The following is a 21,709-nucleotide window of genomic DNA, read 5'->3' as shown; positions in this document are numbered from 1 at the left end:
TAACTTAGAATTCGAAGCTGCCACATTGCCAGTGTTAGCCCTGCAGTAGGCATCATATGGACAACATGCCACCCAATCCTGAAGAAAAGCGGAACACTACTACCAAGAAAAAAAGAAAAAAAGAAAAAAAGGCTTATGCACTGTCCCTTACATTTTTGCTTATATTTTTAAACAAAAACAAGTCCAGTTCACCACAAGTTAAGAACAACCTGACAAGCAAGTTTAGCTGCATGATTGGGAGAGAAGAGTGAAGTACGGCATGCATTTACAACAAGCGCTGATCTAGTCTATTTTGTCATACAAACTGGAATACAAAAATCCAATTTAAATAAGACTAGACTACCATAGTAAAAAAAAAAAAAAACACACACAGTAGACTTAGTTTGATACTGATTGATTTTAAGAGTAAAACTCATCCTGTCCCCTCTTAATACTCTACTGCAATTTATTTATTGATGGCTAGAATATTTACTTACTTAAAAAAGATATTAAATACCTGTATCATGAAATTACATTCTTATTAACAATAAGACATACTGTGTAAGAAAATAGCTCATGTGTGAAATGTGTCTGAAATGCATTTTTCCTTACAACTATCAAAAGATCCACTCACACTAAAATGATATCACCCAACCCCCGCCCCCCAAAAAAAAGTTAAGGAAAGATGGGGTGGGCCCAGCAAGGAGCAGGGAAGGAAAGATTCAGCTATAGTAATTACAGCACAGTGATTAACAATGGTTCAAGACAGAACCAACAAGAGTTGGTCAAAAAGATGCCTTCAATACATGGCTACAATTAAAAACCAAACTCAGCCCCTTTTGGTTCATTGCAGTGAGACCAAGAAAAAAAGAAGAAAAAATCTCTCACAGATTCATATAAATACTAGACTCCAGCTCTTTTATTATAATTATTTTTAAAAGTTTTCCCGTTTGTTTCTGTAAGGCCTAGCTACCTTATTACAATTTATATTTGCTCTGCAACAACTACAAGAGGTAGGCGTAAAGCATGAAAAAGTTTCTCAGTTAGGACCTCACTGTGGCTTGTCCACTGTGTGATTACCACTCACTTTAGACGTGAAAGCTCATGGCCTTCTGGTCTTTTCTAAACCCTCAATGATGTTACCATCCCACTCATCCATGATCTGAGAGAGAGGACTCAAATAAGAAACTTTCTCTACTGAAGGATACTGTCATAGTGTCTGTTGCAGAGCATTCATATATATATATGTGTATATATATATTTATTTGTTTAAAAAAATAAACAAACAACAAAAAACAAACCAAGGTTCCTAGAACCAATTCTCTTGATTCTCTACTTCCACAAAATAAAGAGTACCATTTGGCCAAGACTACAGATGTGTTTTTTTTTTTTTTTTTTTCACAGATGCAAGTGCCATGCAAAATAAATTAAAGAACAGATACCAAAACATACATGTGATAAAACTACTGAAGGTAGATCTTTAAAAGCATTTATATAAACATAATTTATAATACTTCTTTTTTTTTCTTTTATATACAGTCACGAAGTCATAGTTATACATCTAGGATTTCCTCTGCTGTACCTCCACAGCGCAACCTATAGCGACCAGTTCTCCAGCTTATAGTAGGGTCCCATAATGCCGACAAAAAAATGTATATCGTCATGGATTCTCGGATGAACCAAGCAACTGCATAATCAAGTTTTGAAAAACACAGTGTGCCACCCTAGGGATTAGAAAAAAAGAAAAATCAAAACAAACTAATTTCCTCATTGTCAGACTAAAGACCCAGTTTTAAAAGAGGAAATTTCTAAGTATATTACATAAAATCAAGTCTGCTTCCTTAGGTAATTTAACTGCCATGCAATACCATTTAAGAAAATGCTGATTATTAGTAAAAGCAGCATTTAAATAATTGCTATACTACCATATGCTTAGCTCAATATTTGCTGATTTCTATAACATGATTTTTTTTCTGGAGCCTTAATAAAAGTAACTGCATAACCAACGGAAAGTTGCAAATCAAGTTAAATTTTGCGTCAAAACATTCCACTAGGGAAAATGTTTAAACCTGTTATTAACCTTCACTGGGAAACTGAAGAATGGCTTACATAGATTTTCTTCAACCTTCCCTAGATTGAAATAGTTTTAGTTCCACCAAATGAGTCCTAACTTTTTCATGCCTATCCACATACCTGGACACCCCTGAGTTGAATGTAGTCAAATATAAACCATGCCAGGCAATGACACATGAAAAATACCATAATGTCCCATCTGAATACATGGTGGGCGGCCCATCCAATAATTAAACTGGCAACAAAGCATTCTGAAATTGGCTCACAAATGATTGTAGCAGGAAGCATGTTAATTCGCAATTTGGTCCACCTAAAAAAATAAAAGGAATTTTCTCTAAGACAACAGGCTGGTCTATTTCCCCAAAAAATTTATTTCTCAAAATAATCAACTTTTTACCTCTTTAAAAAGTTTTGTGGGATTTTTTTTAATTGTTTTGTGTTTAGTATATCAAAAGGAAAGTATAAATCTATTTGCATGGCCTAAACTCTGATGACTACAGATTATAAAGTTTAATTGAAGTGCAGAAAAGGTAGACAACAGAAATCAGCATATAAAAAAATTCAAAGTCTCAAAAATATTTCAGTGCTATACTGGGTACGGTAGTGCACGCCTGTAATCCTAGCAGCTCAGGAGGCTGAGGCAGGAGATCTTGAGTTCAAAGCCAGCCTCATCAGTTTAGCAATGCACTAGGCAACTCATAGAGCTCATGGAGACCCTGTCTCTAAATAAAATATAAAAAAGAGCTGGGGATGTGTGATCCCCTGTACCAAATTCAAATCAAACAAACAAAAAACAAAATTAATACAGAACACCTAAGCCTATTTTCTGGAAGCAAACAAAAATCTCTCACTTTTAGATATTTTTAAAATACATTTTAGTCCATGTGAAAATCATCCATCCCTGCCATTCTTTTAACAAAGTATGAGAAGAAACACTTGATTTACCTTATCATTCTGGATTGAAACTGAGAAATTGAATATGAACCAGAGTTTTGCATTGCAACTTGAGTGGACATTGCAAACCTCCAACCTCTGAAAATGAAGATGATTATAAGATGAACCAGGATGATGAGCACACGCAAGCTTGACTGGTTATGCTTAATCACTGTAAGAGTGAGCAACTGCTGGCATTCAGGGTGAGCCCAGCCCTCAGGATTAACACACTACTCACGGATGTTTGAGCAATTATGTTGGCCCAAGAGAGCACCATCTACAAACTAGAAGGAACTACAGCCCTCTTATTTCACAGTATAAGGTAATATAAAAGGCAGTCACTCTGAAAGTACTTAATGGAGAAGGTGCTGTATTGAATAGTTGAGTCTCTGATCACTACTTCCTGCCTTCCCCAAAAAGGCATGTCTGTAATTCAAGAAAAAATATAAACAAAAAGTGGTGTTATGTGTCTCATGGGAGACATTAGGAGACTATGAACCACATGAACACCATTGAGAGAGAATTTTTAAAATAACACTTCAATTTTTAAAACCATATTTTAAATAAACTATCAAGCAAGGCAGTGATGTCCTTTAAACAAACAAGTCTTTTGTGACAGAGAAATGCTGTCAATCATATGAACCAATAGAGGGCTTCTTAGGAAATCATCAAATAATCTGCCAAGAAATTTCAAATGGGGGCTGAGGTTGTGGCTCAGTGGCAGAGCACTTCCCTAGCACATGTGAGGCCCTGGGTTCAATCCTCTGCACCAGATAAAAATAAAATAAAGGGGGCTGGGGATATAGCTCCATTCACAGAGTGCTAGGTCCTAGGTTCAATCCCCAGAACAATAAATAAATAAATAAATAAATAAATAAATAAATAAATAAATAAATAAATAAATATTTTAAAGCTCACGGAGACCCTGTCTCTAAATAAAATATAAAACAAAACATATATTATATATATATATATGTATATATATTAAACAAAACCTGGGTTGAATTGTTTGCAATAAATAAAACCTAATTAAAAAAAAAAAAGAAATTTCAAATGCTGAACTGATACTTTAAGCCTAATGGCTTATGATTGCACTGATAGCTTAAATTCTTTTAAAAGAAATTTAATTGAAATTCCTATCTATACTAGTGAAAATGCACAATCACAGAGAAGCTTCCTTTTCACCACTTCAAACCACAATAATTTGAAGAAAATAGGGAAATTAGAACATGTACTTGGCTTCATTAGTACATACCTATAACCAATATGAACTGCTTTTCCAAAATTATTAATCTACTTTGTACTCAATAGCAAAAAATAAAATAGCCCTAATCCATGATTTGAACAGAAAGAGTAAACCAATAGAAGTTAGGTACCAAAAGTACTACAGTTTAATTTAGTTTTCTTACCGGTCAGCTATTGCTTTGGCCATAAAGTAATCTTCAGCAATGTACTGAGCAAAAGCTATGAGTCCTCCTGCTTGATCTAACACATCCTTTCTCATTAAACAAGACATTCCTGTCACGCACTTGAAACCAGTTACATTGGCAGAGATATAGGACCTTGGATGTGAAGTACCAAAATATACCTGCCCAGAAAAACACAAATGTATACAATTAGAACTTGATGTTTAAAATATGATGTTTATAAGTTTTTCCTTATGAGTTTCTCTGATTGAGTGAATATCCTATTATTCTTAAACTACCTGAATAAAAAGCAGGACACGAGTACTTACATTTAGTAGATGATAAGTATTTTATTTGGTTCATTACTTTTGTAACCACCATTACAAATAAATCTTTACTTCTAGAAGGAAAAGCATATCTCAAATACTATCTTCTAAAACTGTAAACTCAAAGATTTACCCAAGTAAAAACCTGGATATTAAATCAGACAGATAAAATGTTATTAACTGGCATATAAAGTATTAACAATTATTCAAGGTATCATGTTTTTAGGATGCACATGTAAAAAAACTTACACATCTACTTGTTTTATTTGATCAGTGTATCTATATACACATATAGTTGCATGCACATATGTACAGGTATATGTTTACATATACATGCAGACTTGCACGTATACACACGTCATCCATAGCAGTATAAACCTTCAGCATAGTACTATTTCTTTTTTTTTTTTTCTTTTTGTGGTGCTGGGGATTGAACCCAGTACTATTTCTTAATTCCTTTTCTTGCAACCTTTCATTGCTAGGTGCTCTCTGTCCTGGATCAATGAGATTCTTCCTAATTTCTACAATTTTGTTTTTCAATGTACTTTTTACATTGGTGGATACTAACATTCTGTCTTCCATCTTACTGCCCCTTCTCTAGATAGGCTTTCTTGCTACACACTCAGAGCACACTGAAGTCATGGTGTGAGACTGAATCAAACCTAACTTCTGAGATCACAAGCACATATCTTAATCCCTTAAGCAGTGAGGTTTTAGGACTAAGGGGACTGGGGATTGTGTTGAAGATTTCTTTTACAGCCTATAAAGACTTCTCTGACTGATCTCCACTCACTCTATGACAGAGTGACTTTCGTGGATTAAACCTACCTAGGAAGTGGATGTATTCTGGGAAATGTTTATCACTGACATATACATCAACTTGGATATTTCTTAAACAAAAGGACAATATGGCATAAAAGAATATATAGTATTTTAACTTAACACAGCTACCCAGAGTTTCTCTTACTAACCAAAAAAGCTCAGTAATTTAGGACTAATAAGCTCTTGTAGTAGGAGACACATATTCATAGGCAATATTAAGAAAGAGACCATGGCTCAAATTGTCAAAGGTCAAATGCAAGTTCTCATAATGTATCTTTACCCCTTCATATCTGCAGCTATCATAACACTGTAATTCAAAAGAATATAAATGCAGATATATTTAAAAATTGAAACCATGAATCCTTCCCTTATAACATGAAGGTAAGTTTTCCTAAATGTTTAATGGTATAGGAATTTACATGATAGACTATGATATAGGCAATAAAAGTACCTTTATGAAAGGTAATTAAGTTATTAACATGGAAAAAGTTTAAATGACAAAATGAAAATTACTTTTAGAATACTACCTCAACTATGTTGTTTAAAAGGCACATGGAAAAAAAATTAGAATCCAAAGTACCAAAATGTTAAAAGGGCTGGGAATTTGGCTCACTGGTAGAGCACTTGCATAGTGCAGAGTCCTGGGTGCGATGCTCAGCACCGCAGGCAAACACAAAGTTGAAGTGAAACAGGAAATCAAATGGACTGTATGAGAACTCATACAAACACCTTTCTTGTAAATATGAAATACTTCATGATATATTAACAAAGGTTTTTTTCAGTTTGAATTTTAGAAAGAACACTGCTATGCTCTTTTATGTAAGTCAACAGTCTAGGCATTTCCCAGGTGCAGCTCCTGGTGCCAGTGTATGGTCAGTTCAGCAGTAGGTCACCCCAGGGGCCAGAGTATGTCCTCACTAAGGAAACAGCTACTCTCACCTTGAGGATTTTAGTTCCCAACAGGTTCCCATGTAGATATAACCTCAAGTAGTCAATACCAACTCTCAGAACAATCTCAAGCTTCTAGAAGATTAGTGATCTGATAACCAATATTATTTATAACCACCATACTTACCTGTTCTAATGTGGCGGCAAAGCCCTGTCTGTCAGCTACATAAGGCAGCCCATGAACCAAGCCTACTTTTTCTGTCATTTGATTAACCATGTCAGTTAGTGTGTCTGGAATTACTAAAATTAAAAAAAATAAAATAAATAAAGATGAGGAGAAGGGAGAAAAAAGGTTACTTTTTAGTAAAATGCTAATGTAAAATATCTTATGAATTGTTATTAAATTAAAATAAAACTTATTTTAAACATTTGGACTTAAGATGAATCAAACACTTTTCTGAGTAGGACACAAAATTTCATAAAGGCATACTTTATGATAATTTTACTCTACACATATTCAGTCTAGTATACATCTAATACATATCACACACTAGGAATACTTTGCAAATATTCCCTGGCCCAAATGGAATAAGGGCAACATGTTCTATGACAAAGATTCTGGAGCAGGTCAAAGGACCTTAGTTCTTGTCTCTACTCTCCAACCTGACCCTGCTTTCTCAGTGTTATTTGTACCTGATCCCTTAGAACTGCTAATGAGAAATGGAGTAAAACCATATTTAACCAAGATTTGTACCCTGAAAGGCATAACAAAAATGAATTTATAACAGATAGCAAATGTGAAGAATGAGTGGAAGTTGACAGAATGAACATAAGGACTTGACCAGGAGCTGATGGATTTGTAATGGTCCTGATTCATTTGTAGGAGTACCACTCGTGTAAATTTTCAAATTTGCATTTAAGTTAATAAAGAAATGTAACTCTTTGCCCTATTTTCAAATAGCAAACATCTAATTTTTCATGACCTTATGTATTTCCTTCTAGTGTTCAAGAACTAAACCTGCTGTATGAAACAAAGTTGTGTTTGGCCCTTAAACACTCGTATTCTAGGTCAGTGGTTCTCTACCAAGAGCAATTCTTCTCCACAGGGGACACTTGCCAATGTCTGTAGACAACTTAGGTTTTTCCAACTGAGCAGGGGGCTCAGAGTGGCATCTAGTGGGTAGAGGCCAGGTATGCTGATAAAACATCTCATGGACAGACCCCATAACAAAAAATTATGAGGCCCAAAATGTCACTAATGTTGAGGTTGAGAAATGTAAGGTAGGGCTGGGGTTGTGGCTCAGTGGTAGAGCACTTGCCTAGCATGTGTGAGGTGCTGGGTTCTATTCTCAGCACCATATATACATCAATCAATCAATAAAATAAAGGTCCATCAACAACTAAAAAAATTAAAAAAAAAAAAAAAGAAATGTAAGGTCATCAGAGCACAGCAAGATATTACAGTATCTAACGTAAGAATGAGTGTTTAAAAGTGCAAATTATAATTTCAGTATATAAAAGGCTTCTTGCTAAAACCATCTAAGAACACACAGATATACCCTAATAACTGTATGTATTCTAGTACAACATGCACTTAGTGATTTCTGTCCCTTTGAGATAGTGTATTATGTAAGTCACGGCAGATTCAAGCAGAAGATACGCATCACACAAACAAGGGAAAATTACACACATGAGAAAACTCCTTAATTGTATAATGGACTGTGACTACTTTTTTTAATGGTTAGAATTTTCTCTTCAAAATGAAAACATTTTAATATGTATAATATTCTGGGTTAGGAAAAGAAAAAAAATCAAAATATTAGTAAGTATAATAGAACATACTACCATGAGATAATGATGAAATAAATTATTAGGCAAACAAAAAGGACTGATAAATTTAGTTTTGGATTGTGTTTTATCATTAAATAGTTTTATAAAATAAGTAAGAAAAACCTCACCTCTTATTCCACTATCACAAATCCATATAAGATCATACTTTGCAACTTCATATCCTGGCATTAAATTATTAATTTTAGGATTAATGCCAACCTTTTTGCCACCTAAGAATGTAAAGATACAACAGTAAAAAAAGAATTATAATAATGAAAATACTTTTCTTATAAAGAAAGATGGTAGAGAGAAGTTAGAGTATTTTTATATTTAAAAATGTAAACATACATCTACAATTTTTACATTTTCTATTACTTATAATATTGAGAAGAAATGTTTCATTTTCAAAAGGAAAATTATAGCATTTAGCTTTGAAAACCCACTGGTTTAGTTTAATTCTTAAATTCTTACCTTAGTAGTAGGAATCAATATTTAGTAACAACTGTACAACATGATGACTACGGTTACAACAACAAAGTGCTGAATACTGCAAAGTTACTGGGAGTAGATTTCTCACCACAAATAAACAAGAATGTGAGGTCGTGCACAGGCTGATTAGTTTGATCTAGCCATTCCCCAAAGCGTACATACTTCAAAACATCATGTTAGACACTACAAATACACATAAATCCTGTCATTTAAAAAGTGATAGTAAGAAACAAAAGCTATAGGGCTCATTTTGAAGCTATTAAAACAGCACACAGAAATTGACCATTAGGGTGAAACGGTGGAATCAGATGGAATCAGACCTATGTTTAACAGTTAAAAAACAAACAAACAAACAAAAAAACCCCTAACATTTAATGGTAAATATACTTCTATAAGCCTTAGTCTATAGGCTTTTGGAAAAATACTCATTTTGCAATATAATAAAAGTGATTTCTATTGCTTACTTCCAATTATAGTCAATGATACCCAGAAAATGGTATACCCGCTTACACAATGAAAATATTACCAAAAGAACATGCTTGGGTCTGATTGGTGAGTAAAATACTTTTTTGGTGTATTTTGCAAATCACAGATTTGGGGGGGAAAAGCCAAAAACCTTTGTTTTGATAACTTTTCTCAAAGGAATGTAAACATCTTTCACTTCTCTAAACACTACATTTAGAGCAAACATGCTAATAATGTCAATGGGTGGCAAACACCTAATCTATGGTTCAAAGCAGAAAAGACTGAGAATTAATAGTAACAAAACAAAATGGTTGGTGAAGAATTAATTTGTTGCTTACCTATAAATAATCTAGCATCGACATTTGGATATTTTCCAAGTAGCTTCTTACATACGTCAATGGCTGGATCATCGTGATCTTGCACACAAAGGAGTACTTCATACTAGTCAAAGAAGATGTTTTATGTAAATTAGCCTCTTCAAAAATAAGCAGTTATTGATAGCATTTACAACTAATCAAAAGCATAAGAAAAACAAGCAATCATATGTATAAAGTTTACAAGTTAAGAGAGTATTCATAATGGGTGCAAACACTGATGGTAACAAGTGTTGCTTAAATGGAGGGAAGATCCTCCAAGACAGGGACCTGTTTGCAAGCTGGAGGAATAGGGCAGAGGCTGGGAGCGCCCAAGCTTGAGGTCTCGCCCATTCCCAGACAAGCAGGCTCTAGTGAGTAAACTAGATCTGGAGCTTGCCCAGGGCCTTCGTCATTGAAGACTAAATGCTCACAGGGCACCCAGCAGAATAAAAAGCAACAATGAAAGGAAGCAATATAAATACATCCTCTATCTTCTAGGAGCTTTGTCTTGAAACTCAGTATTATTTCATGAAGGTGCTATAAATTACAAATAAAATCCCATTATGATATACTTAAAGGACAAAATGAGATCAGATCTTTTTATATAATTTTTAAAATAAAATAAACTTTTATTTGATTTAACATTCACTATCTTGAAAAGCATGCTTTGCTAGCTTTATAACTATGAAAATACTCAGGATTTCATTTTGCTCAGGGCTACGTTTAGTCAGAAACTCATTTCTTAACACTTGAATGGCTGTGTCAAAATTACCCTAGGACATTTATTTTAAAAAGAGAATTGGGTCCTATTCTTAGACTTCTGAATCAGAAGCTCTGAGGGTGATTCTGATACACAGCCAGGTTCATAAAATCTTGAGCTGAAATTCTCAGTTACCATTACTAAATGTTAAAAAGTGCTTGCTCTCACATACGAAGATGTATTATTTTGTGGGTTATATATTGTAAGTAGTAATTTTTCCAGAAGTGGTGATGAATTCACGCTGACTCAACGACAAATTTCCTACCAAATCCCCTTTCTAAAACTGGTTGAGCATTTAAGCACAGAAAGGAAGTTAATTATGTCCATGAAAAAATAACAAAGCTATGTGTTCTAAAAAATAAAAAGAGCTATGGACATGACATTTTATGTGTCTAACACACAGGAACTAACTTGGGTAATAGGAAGGGCTGTTTTATTTATGTCTATTGGTAAGCATGCACAAGTAAAAAGTAGAAATGAAATGTTTATAGTATTGTTGAGCATAATAATTAATCACCACTTGCCAAATACAACTTATTTCACCAAGGGTTAGCAATAAAGAAATTTGTAGGGCTGGGGATGTGGCTCAGAGTAGTGCTTCCCTAGTAAGCACAGCACTTTGGGTTTAATTCCCAGCACTGTGGGGCTTAAGTCCAGAAACACCAGGACCAAGGTCAGTGAAGCTTTTAGCTTTTAAAAAAAAAAAAAAAAAAAAAAAAAACTTTCTCATGGGGCGGGAGGAGAGGGTGGGGAAGGAAAGAGTAGATGGAGACAGACAGTATTACCCTATGTATATGTATGATTACCTGAATGGTGTGAATCTACACTGTGTACAATCACAGAAATGAAAAGCTGTACCCCATTTGTGTACAATGAATCAAAATGCAGTCTGTAAAAATAAAAATTAAAAAGAAGCTTTCTCAATAATTAAATCAATGGTGAAAACGATTTATTCTTTCTTCACACTTTCTGCCTACTGTTATACATCCTGATATCTACCTTTAATGATGACTAACACTGTCATTCAAGAAGGATTAAAACCAACTCTACAGCTACGTGCTCTTCAGAGGCCAGATAAAAATCTGCCAATGGCAAGGACACCATTTCTCCACACCCCTGAAGTTTCCCGGAGTTGAGTCTCAGTTCTATAAAGTGTCAGTCATCCTCCTGTCCTGACTCTCAAAATGCTCAGTCCATCCACCAAAAGGCAGTGGCCTTCATCATGAAGATTGGAAAGGTTAAGCGTTTGACTTTCTAAAGGGTAAAAGTAACAGTTTTTCTACTCTAGTAAACTGTTCAGCCAGGCTTGCGTTAAAGAATTCCTTGTTTTCCCAGACATAGCTTAGTTTCCTTAATGTTTTTATAATTCATGCTATTCTGTAGGTATGATGAGTAAATACATTAAAAGAAAATGTTTCTAAGCAATGTAATTCCACAACGGCAAAAGAAAATTTTGTAAAACATAGTACTGAAAATGTACTCAATGGGAAACAAAGAGCTAACCTGAAAAACTGGAGTATAGCACAAATATTTTAAGAGTTCTATGGTGATAATTTGGGAGGTTATAAGTAAGGGAGGTACAGCTGACCTGTATTCAGATGCAAGGTTTAAAATTTTAATTTTTATTGATTACGCTTCTTAAACTTAATTACAGAATATAAACAAATACCTTCGGATTAGCCAGAGTGCAAATGAAACTCAGCTCACATTACCCTTAAAAGAAATGTAGGCTCTTAAAACACGTAACCTTTATAAAAATGTTTCTGATATTAAAAATCACACCCAATTGGAGGAAGCATTCCAAGTGTTTCCTAAGGTATCAAATTTTAATGAGGACTCTGCTTTTCAGCTATCATAATCACCTCTTTGTCTTCACAGTTTGCTCATTTTATTTGCTAGAAATCTCTGTATTAAAATAGTTAAAGCATTCCAACTACACTGTAACTGACACAAGACACTAAACTGGTGAGAGGCTTTTAGTTCATACAAAAGTAACTTTTCAGGTATTTTTATACTCTTTAGGATTAGGTATAAATATGTATGTTAAAAACTATCTATTAAAAAACACTTTTAAGATATTTCAAGAAAACATTTACTTTATAAATCTGCAAGGGATATAAGAGAAAGTAAATTCTACTCTAAATAGATACTGTTTGAATACATGAACTCTAGACATAACCTCTAAACTAGGCGTAAGATTAGCTTCCATTAAATCTTAAGCAAGATTGCAATGCAAATAGCCAAACAAAGTAACTTTCTCCTTTTTCTTTTAAAACAATGACATGACTAAAAGGAACAAGATAGGTATTTAAAAAAATCCACAAGCAAGAACATTCAGTCCTTTAATATTTAGGAACTGAATATCTGAAATTGCAATAATGATGACTATTACTTTTTGCACTTATGAATAAGATAAGCTGCATAAGTAACAGATTTAAATGCACAAACATTTTTTAAAATCCCATTGATTCAATCTCGTAGGCATTAGGAAAGTAAACTTTTTATTATAATAAACAATAAAATTTCTCTTTAAAATAGACGTTTTGGGGTTTTTTTTTTTTTTTTTTTTTGGTGCTGGGGATTAAACCCAGGACCTAGTACAGGTTAACCTGTACAGCACATGCTCTACCACCAAGCTCCACCTCCTCCTGAAAAATGTTTTCATGCTTGGATCAATTATATTGCATTATCAGGTAAGAATACCTTGAAATAGCTTGAGTTATTATTTATAGATAACTACTTTTCACATATTTATAGATAATTTAATAATATTTGAATTACAACAGAATACAAAACCTATCACAGAAGGTACTTTGACCCCCGAATGCCTAGAACATTTGCTGGCACAGAGCCAGTAGTGAATATGTTTGTTAAAACATTCGTCCTGTGTAACTTCTGAGTGAAAGAAAGATGCCAGGAAGAAGATGTTTTATGAGAAAACTACTCCGAATTCTAAGTTTTGACAGGTAAGGCTGAATATTTGTTATCTATTCTCAAGAACCAGATTGTTGATACAGTTTTTCAAACTAATTCGATAAATTCCGAATCTTTCAGACTTCATTTTACTACCTGTATTAACAACACTTGTACTTGATCTTTTAATTGGATCCTATTTTTCAGCCTTTCTTTGTTAGATGACTACTTGGTTAGAAAAATATCATAAGGATAGCTACACCACTGACAATGAGGAATTCAAAATATGGCTCTGAACTTATAACATTTTAAACCAATTCTATGTTGCAGGAGAGAAAAAAAAAATTCCAATTACCATAGCTGTACTGTTAAAAACTGACCATTAATTTAAAGTGTTCATATGGCTGAAGTGAAGCTAGCAAGACACTTTATATGCAGAATGCTGAATCCTTCTGCTACTGCTGGATCTCCCCCAAATCTGTCCTATGCTGATGCCAAATGAGCACTCAATTTTGTAGAAAATGAATTGCATCATTTTTTTCACTCTTGTATCTTCTCCTAAAGAATATGCATCAACATAAAGGTGGATTTATAAGACATTTAAAGCACAGACATCTTTCAGGGCTATTAGTGTAATCTTACCAAAATGAAACCTAGAAATTCTGAACAAGTGTCACTAATAAGTATTCTCGCACATCCCCAAAATTAAATAAAAAATTAAAACTTCAACATATGTTCTACCCTTTTCCCCAAAATGGCCCATGATGTCCAAATCAAATAGCAGAGGAAAAACTTATGTCCAGAATGGAGATATTTCCATACTTTTGTAAAATGACCTTCACACTCAACAAAAAGCAAACACTAAAGTGTGCTGGGCCTGGCAGTCATGTTACTGTTGATTTTGTGACAACTTGCCTCCGTGGTGACACAAACATTGCATCAGTTCACACTCAGATTTGTGATTTCGATGGTCTAACTTCAGTCTCTAGTGAAACCCTTGCTACTGCATTTGGTTTTTAAAAGAACAAATAAAATGTCATGTGATAAAAAATTTTTCCCTAATTCGCAGATACTTTGTACTTTTTGTCTGGTTTCCAAATTTTCTATATAAACAGCTATTATAATTATAAAATAAAATTGTTTGTCTTAAAAGAATAGTCTCCTGCATATGCTGTTCTCTTTTCATAAGGAGCACCAAAATAGATTTCTCTTCACAAATGGTAAAAGACCTAATTGAAACTGGAGCTTGCAATAATCTTGAATTATAATCTTTTTAAAAAACTTCATTCAGAAGAAGAAATCAATTACAGATTCACCCCAAATGTTCATAATTAATGGAACATATGTTCCCAGGGTTATTTTTAAGAACTCTTTCTATAACTAAAGGCTGCACAAACTTCCTCAACTATTTAAATCCCATGACTTATCAGCTCAGAAAGGCTGCAACATATAAATTAAATAACCAAGGCTTAAAAGTGATTGAAGCAAAGGAGACAAGTCAATGTTGGTTGAGGTAACATTTCATGTATAGATCAGAGGTGATTTTGCACAAAAGATAAATCTTGCTTTTAAACCTGGAATTGAAAGGTTGCTAGAATTCTAGGGTTCAAACTCATTTATTTACACTTGAGCATTGTCTTAGTTATTAAGTAACCTGTAGGGAGAGAACTACAGTAATTTAACAAACTTAGTATTTATTCTGGGCACTTTATGACTGGGTGAATTGGAGCAAACCACTTATCCTCTTTGTGCCTTGGTTTGCTAATCCGTCAAATAATATTGTCATTTGTTCACAGGTTTGTATCATACGTAATAATGGTTGGAAAAGAGATTTGAAAAGTGTAATGCCATGTGAAGGCAAGGTAGTACTATATTTGGTCAAGACCTTTTTCAAAAACCAACAATTTCTAGGAAGTAAAGTGAGAAAAGAATGAAAATGCTGTATCACAACATATTCCACTCTTATGTATAATTATGCACCAATTAAAAAATGGCAATGCATGAAAAAAAAGTGAGTGAATGTGGAGGAGGGTGGGGTGATTGGGGAAAGGATAGCTGGGTGGTTAAGAAAGTGAAATGTGAGATTGCATTCCACATCCATAAATGTATATGATTCTAAGTCTATGTTACGCCCTAAGATGTGTTCATAATGAATGAAAATATTATTTCATTCATAAAAATAAATTTTCCTTTGCATTTACTTGCATAATATGGGTCTTAGAAAACTTCCATTTTTCTTCTTGCAGAACTTACTTTACAATTAATCTTATTTTTATCATTCTTTCCAAATTGTAAAAGGCTGTGTTTTGCATCTTTTATGGGGGGGGGGGGATCAAGTATATACAATTACCTTATTTTTTTGAAATATTTATTTGATTACATAACACATGTATAATTCGGGTCTCTAAAATTTTTAAATATAAACACATACAGGTCAGAAGAAACATTTTGTTTTAGTTTTAAATATCTAAATCTCACACTCACAGAGTGATAATATAAAAATAACACTAAAAAAAACCTGAATGATACTCACGTCCCCATACCTAATAAGAATTATATTAAGGTTGTCACAGCTATGTCTTTGCTATTCTTTTCATTGGTGCTACCAAGGAAAATAAGGGCTAAAAAAAAGAACAAACACTGATCCCCAGGAGAAGTGTGGTATGTTTATCATGATCTTTCTGACAATGTAGGTTACACAGTACTAAAGAAATAGGAGGAAAGAGTCTCCAAGTAGCAAAAATAGCTATTAAAAAAAAAACTGAGGAAACAGGGTAAAAACTGAGACGAGTAGAGACAAAGGGAAAGTAAAGCTATACTGAAAATCAAGCAGGCAGAAATTCAAAGACATGTTCTTCTTACAAGTAATCGATGCCCTTTGAAAAGCAGTGTCTCAAATAGGCAATTTATTATTTTTTATTATTTTTTTTTTAGTTATACATGACAGCAGAATATATTTTGACATGTTATACATACATGGAGTATAACTTCCCATTCTTGTAGTTGTACATGACGTGGAGTTAGTCTGGTCATACGTTCATATATGAACATAGGAGAGTTATGTCCGATTCACTCTAATCTTTTCTATTCCCATCCCACATCCTTCCCTTCATTCCCCTTTGTCTAATCCAATGAACTTCTACTCTCTCCCTTCTTATTGTGTATTAGCATCCACATATCAGAGAGAACGTTCTGCCTTTGGTTTTTTGGGATTGGCTTATTTCTCTTAGCTCAAATAGGCAATGCAGTAAACCTGCAGTAAAGTTAAATACAAAAATCAACATGAATTAAGTTCTCCCAAGAAACTCAAAGTGAATACTAAAAGGAAGCTATAAAAATAACACAGATCTATCTTTAAAAATCTGGAAGTTATACAATGAAGGGACACACTGAGTTGTAGATGCCGACTGTATAGGTAAGTGGCATGAGCAATACAACTAAGCATTAAAAATCAGAATAAAGAAATTAAAAATTAGGTAAGATGAGGCCTCTGCTTGCCACTAATCAGAACCCCTCTAGGCCCAGAGCCAGTGTCTCAAGGGCATTCCTGGTTGGTCCTAGCATCTCGCATTCCTCTTCAGACCACAGAACCCTTTCTCACTCACAATCTCCTCTTCCTTCTGTTTCCACATGACTCTCACAGAACAAGATTTCTATACTCATATCACCAGCACCAGACCATGTCTTGAGTTCCAGGGGCTTGTGACTTCAGATGGATATACAGGTGCTCAGACAAGGACTTTACGCCCCTTTGCCAGCCCCACCGCTGTCTTGTGATGACTAGCACTGAAGCTTAAATGTTGTGAGTCCAACATCACGGTGAATTTTCAAATCTTTCACTTTATGCAGTGTGGACATTCCTAAGTGTTTATGATGGAGGATTAACATGTGGCCCAGCCCACTTCTAGTCAGTACAGTGTCATACTTACTTTGGGATAATCCAATTCAAAGAATGTTTCCAAGTTGTTGATGAGGTTAGGATCTACCCCTTTCAGTGGTTTCAGAAGAGAGACACCTGGGAGCTTGCTATATGGCTGTTTGTCTGTTGCCTTCTTGTTGAGGTGTAATCGGCTAAAAAGCAAGTGACACAGAATTTATTTCTAGGGAATGTATTAGTGTCAAATCAAAATAAAGCACATAACAAACTATCAATCAATTACTAAATCCTACACCGAGATTTTTTTTTTTTAAAGTGGACATCTTTCTAAAAAGGAGACCTGAAAACAAAGGAAATGGGAACCAATTAAGCTTTTGGTTTAGGACAAAGTTTAGAACTAAGCAGAACAAATGTTCCAATGAAGAACTTAAATGACTCTGTTTATTGTTGTGCTCTCAGTGCTCAAAAATTAGGCTGGGCATCGAGGAATGACATGGTGAAGAAATGAATGACGGTGGTAGCCCACATATTATTGCTTTTCCTCTTGAACTGCCATCAAGGTGGACAAAGCTAACACTTGTTTCATCTGATGTCTCCACAAACTGGATTAAAAAACATGACCTTTTACTTTTAGTTTTTAATCTAAAGATATTAGTCAGATGCTCAGTGTACGTTTTCTCAACCACTTCAACATTTTAAGTAATGTATGCTTTGGTTGACAAAAAATTGTTTCCCAAGCGGGTCCTTCTGTCACCTCCTGCTCACTCAGTTTTGGGTTCTGCTAAGTGGTCCTGGGAGTGGCAGTGGGTCAGTCCAATGTGGGCCACCACCAGGGAGGGGAGGGTCCCACATGTCAGGCCAGACTGGGCACTACAGAGAAAGACAAAGGTGTTTCATAGGGCTGGGGATATAGCTCAGTTGGTTGGGTGCTTGCCTCGCAAGCACAAGGCCCTGGGTTCAAATCCCCAGTACCGCAAAAAAAAAAAAAAAAAAAAAAAGGGGTGTTTCATAAGCCTGGGCACCAATGAGAATGGATCAGAGTTTCAGGGAAACTCCAGGATATTCTAGAGCCAGACCTGAGCTCCAAGCACGCCTGCAAACGTGCTGCTGCTCTGATGTCCTGAATTTCTGTCCATGCCCTGTGCGCATGGTGCCCCATACATCAGCAACTATGTTCACAACAATTTCTGCAGTTCCCAAGAGTACTTAACACAGCTTGAATACCTAAGACAGCTCTATTTTTTAACAACACATAAACATTTGAGCATTGTATTTCTTATATCCCTCCTTGTGAGTGCTAAGATTTTGTTCTCTTAGTCGAACTTTGTTTTGGTATTTTGCTTTCATATGGACACTCGGCAGAAAAGTACTTACTTCCTGCCAGTTATCTATTCACAAAAAACTCTGATTTGTAGTTTTAAAGATTAACCCTCAAAATTCTCTTCATAAGCGCTTTGACACTTTGGGTTGTTCTGCTCTAATTTTCTTTTGCTTTTTTGTGTTTTTTGTTTGTTTGTTTTTACTTTTGCATTTAAGACCATTAAATTTGATTTTGTTTTGGGAAAAAAAAAAACAAAACAGGTGGACAAAAAACTCTAATAGGTAAAATAAAATCAATTATCTATGCCAGAGAAATATAAAACAAAATAAAGTTTGGAGAAAAATTTATAATTAACAGTCCAGATGATATACAATTGAAAGGAATATCAAATATCTTGCATGGAAGAAGAAAATGGGATGTGATATTAATAAGTTCAGAATGGCAGGAGTAGAATAGAGGGAAGTTGAAATAAGGGGAAAAATTCTCAATGAGAAAAATGTCTATTAATGACACTTGAAGATATACCAGCATCAGGTGGCCAAGGTTCTCACTGATGGTGCTATAGCTCAGGGCTCTGAATGAAGAAATCCCTACCAATCAGTGTTCTATGGTACCTCAGGCTGTCAAAACAAGAGCGCCATATGAGACAGTGGTGACGATTCTAAAGCAGATCACTGAAGACTTTCTCCCTGCTTCTCATAAGTACATTGCCAAGTACTTCTCAAAAGCAAGTATCCAAGTATTCAACAGTACCTAGATGCTAAGGCAATCATGGCTCCCTCTGCAAGATGTTCTAAGACACATTTTAACATCTCTGAAATTAATGGCCTCTTACAATTGCTGCCAGCCAGATGGCAGTCCTGACAGAATTGTGAAACACAACCAATAAGACGTTTGAGAAGATTAGTAAAACAAAACAACTACCCCCCCACATACACACACCTAGTATCAATGCATGTTTTAATCAAAGAATTACACTATGACCCTATGAATGACCTGGAAGCACACCAGCACCACCTTCCAGACCAGCCAGCTACAAGCTCACTCCCAGTTATCTAAGGCAAGGATATGCTACAACAAACACTTCGTTTTAGAAATGGCCACAGAAACATCTTTATAGGAAGAAAACAGGTTATCTACAATGCAATAATTTTTAATCGATAAGAAATGTATAGAACAGGATGGTGTTAATTTCTGATCCACAACACCAAACACCAGAAAACAATGGAACACCATGTATAGCAGTGCTACTCAAAGTGTACTCTGGTCCACGAGCTGCTTTTTGCTGGTCTGCAATGAGAAGAAACTGAGAGAAAGCTTTAAGAAACTTAAAGCAATCTGACATTGCCATGACACCCAACCATGTGATGAGCAATTTATTTTTACTGTAGTTTGGCAAAATATCAGTCCATGGTAGACTGGAAAATATAAGAATGAATCCTTTGCCACAGAGTGTGGAAACTTGATTTACAGAGTCCACCAAGAGGGCTACACAGAGGCAAAACTAGGATCTACAATCTGAAATGCCACAAAAATGATCCTTCTCCCATTTCCAACAAAACAGCAGACAAGTTGTCTGAAGAAACCTACCCGGTACAGATATCTGGATTGCTGAGGGATAAAAAAAAATCTGTATCACACATTTTAATTGATTAAATCAGTAACATATTCATAGAGTTGAAATCACTAAAAATATTAAAAGTTCTCATAAAAGAAGTCTCCCTGTCACCCTTACCCCTGTCTGCCCCATTCCAATCATTATTTCCCCCAGGATTACTCGTTTCTTACTCATCCTTCCAGAGATTTAAAAAATGTGTACAAAAGCCAAAACACACGAACTGTGTGTGTATGTATGCATATATGTGTGTATAAAATATAATTTTCTCCCTCCCTTTAAATTCAAACATGTTAAAAATAAAGCATGTTTTAAAATACATGATTGAACTGTTAGGAAAATATTTAAAAGGCCTCCTATATCAGAAACAAGAACTGTTCAGTGATGTGTGCTGAGGCCAATGCTTGCCTCAGGGCCATCTGCTGGTCCTGGGTGACCGAAAGACAGAGACAAACCTGACACAAGAATGATAGGCGATCTGTTCTAAAAGCCTGGTATAAATCTGGCATCCCCGAAAGGCAAAGAAGAAAAGGCCTGGCCCTAACAGGAAGCTGGGGATGCTGCTTATCTTAGATTCGGTCCTAAGTGTTATGGAATAAAATGAAAAAGTCTTTGTGGAAAACACTCAATCATGTGGGTGTGGGGACCAGAATGCAAAGTGTCTGTGTTGCCTGAACAAAACCCAAGAGAAGGAATAAGAGAAACTGTCAACTATGTCCACGAATCTATGAAAAGAATCACACAATATCTAAAAGGGAAAGATGTCTCATTGACAAGAATTCAGTGGACAGGTTAAGACAGAAGTTTGCACACATCCAATGTAGAGAGAACTGGAAGCTAAATTTGTAGTAATCATCCAAAATGCATCACAGAGAGAATAAGAAGCAAAGATGCAGAAATCATTAAAGAGTTTAGGAGTGGACAACAGAACTCTAAAATCCCATTAATTTTTATCCATTTTCCCCATTAAGTGATCATTAAATAATAAGAAACTGTCTCAAAACACTTATATGAAGTGCCGACCAATTTACAGGGAAACCAGCCCACTAATAATTCCCCTGCACTTGGCAGACCTTAGATTAAAAACAGAAGAGCAACAAGGACCATTTAAACTGTACTCAACAGTCTCACAGCTTTCAAATTGTGAAAAAGTTGAGAGTGAATCCTACTTTTCTCTTTTTCCCCTTCTCAAAATATTTTACTTCAAATATGAACACAGATACACCTGCTATCCTTTGAAGAGCTTTTCATATTGAGAATGCAGTATTTTATCATGAACTCATTCTGACTCTCCAAATAGCAGTGAAGGCTTATGGATAAAGACAATTGATAGGGCTAGGACAGAGCTTAGTGGCAAAGTGTTTGTCTTGCATTCCCAAAGCCCTGGGTTTGACCCCCAGTTCCAAAAAAAAAAAAAAAAAAAAAAAAAAAAAAGACAAGTGAGCATATTTGAAATTTCTACTCATATATGGCAGGACCCTCAAAAATTCTCATCTCTGCAACCCCCTTTGCCTTGCTCACTCTTTAGGATTTTCTTTCCATAGTCCAAGGGGTCAGCTTGTCATATATCCTCTAGGATATAAAACTCTACTTTGGAGAATACTGTTTTGACTCATGAAATAAACTGACAAAAGCCCTTACTACAAATTACATGAA

At 35.0% G+C, this 21,709-nt stretch overlaps 1 protein-coding gene across 1 annotated transcript in view; it reads right to left on the bottom strand.

The window, feature by feature from the left end:
- Window positions 1–277: 277 nt before the first annotated feature.
- Window positions 278–21,709, bottom strand: part of UGCG (UDP-glucose ceramide glucosyltransferase) — a 36,713-nt gene continuing 15,281 nt past the window's right edge. The window contains exons 2-9 of the mRNA XM_079112618.1: window positions 17,170–17,311; window positions 9,550–9,652; window positions 8,386–8,487; window positions 6,615–6,727; window positions 4,395–4,573; window positions 2,998–3,084; window positions 2,173–2,362; window positions 278–1,703 (exon numbers count right to left, since the gene is read on the bottom strand). Of these exons, the coding sequence (XP_078968744.1) occupies window positions 1,533–1,703; window positions 2,173–2,362; window positions 2,998–3,084; window positions 4,395–4,573; window positions 6,615–6,727; window positions 8,386–8,487; window positions 9,550–9,652; window positions 17,170–17,311 (1,087 nt within the window). The 3' untranslated portion in view covers window positions 278–1,532. The remainder of the gene's footprint in view (window positions 1,704–2,172; window positions 2,363–2,997; window positions 3,085–4,394; window positions 4,574–6,614; window positions 6,728–8,385; window positions 8,488–9,549; window positions 9,653–17,169; window positions 17,312–21,709) is intronic.

The sequence above is a fragment of the Sciurus vulgaris genome (assembly GCF_902686455.1).
Source record: "Sciurus vulgaris genome assembly, chromosome: 15".
In the NCBI taxonomy this organism is placed as follows: Eukaryota; Metazoa; Chordata; class Mammalia; order Rodentia; family Sciuridae; genus Sciurus; species Sciurus vulgaris.
Note: the sequence above shows the minus strand (reverse complement) of the source record. Positions and strands in the feature narration are given on the sequence as shown.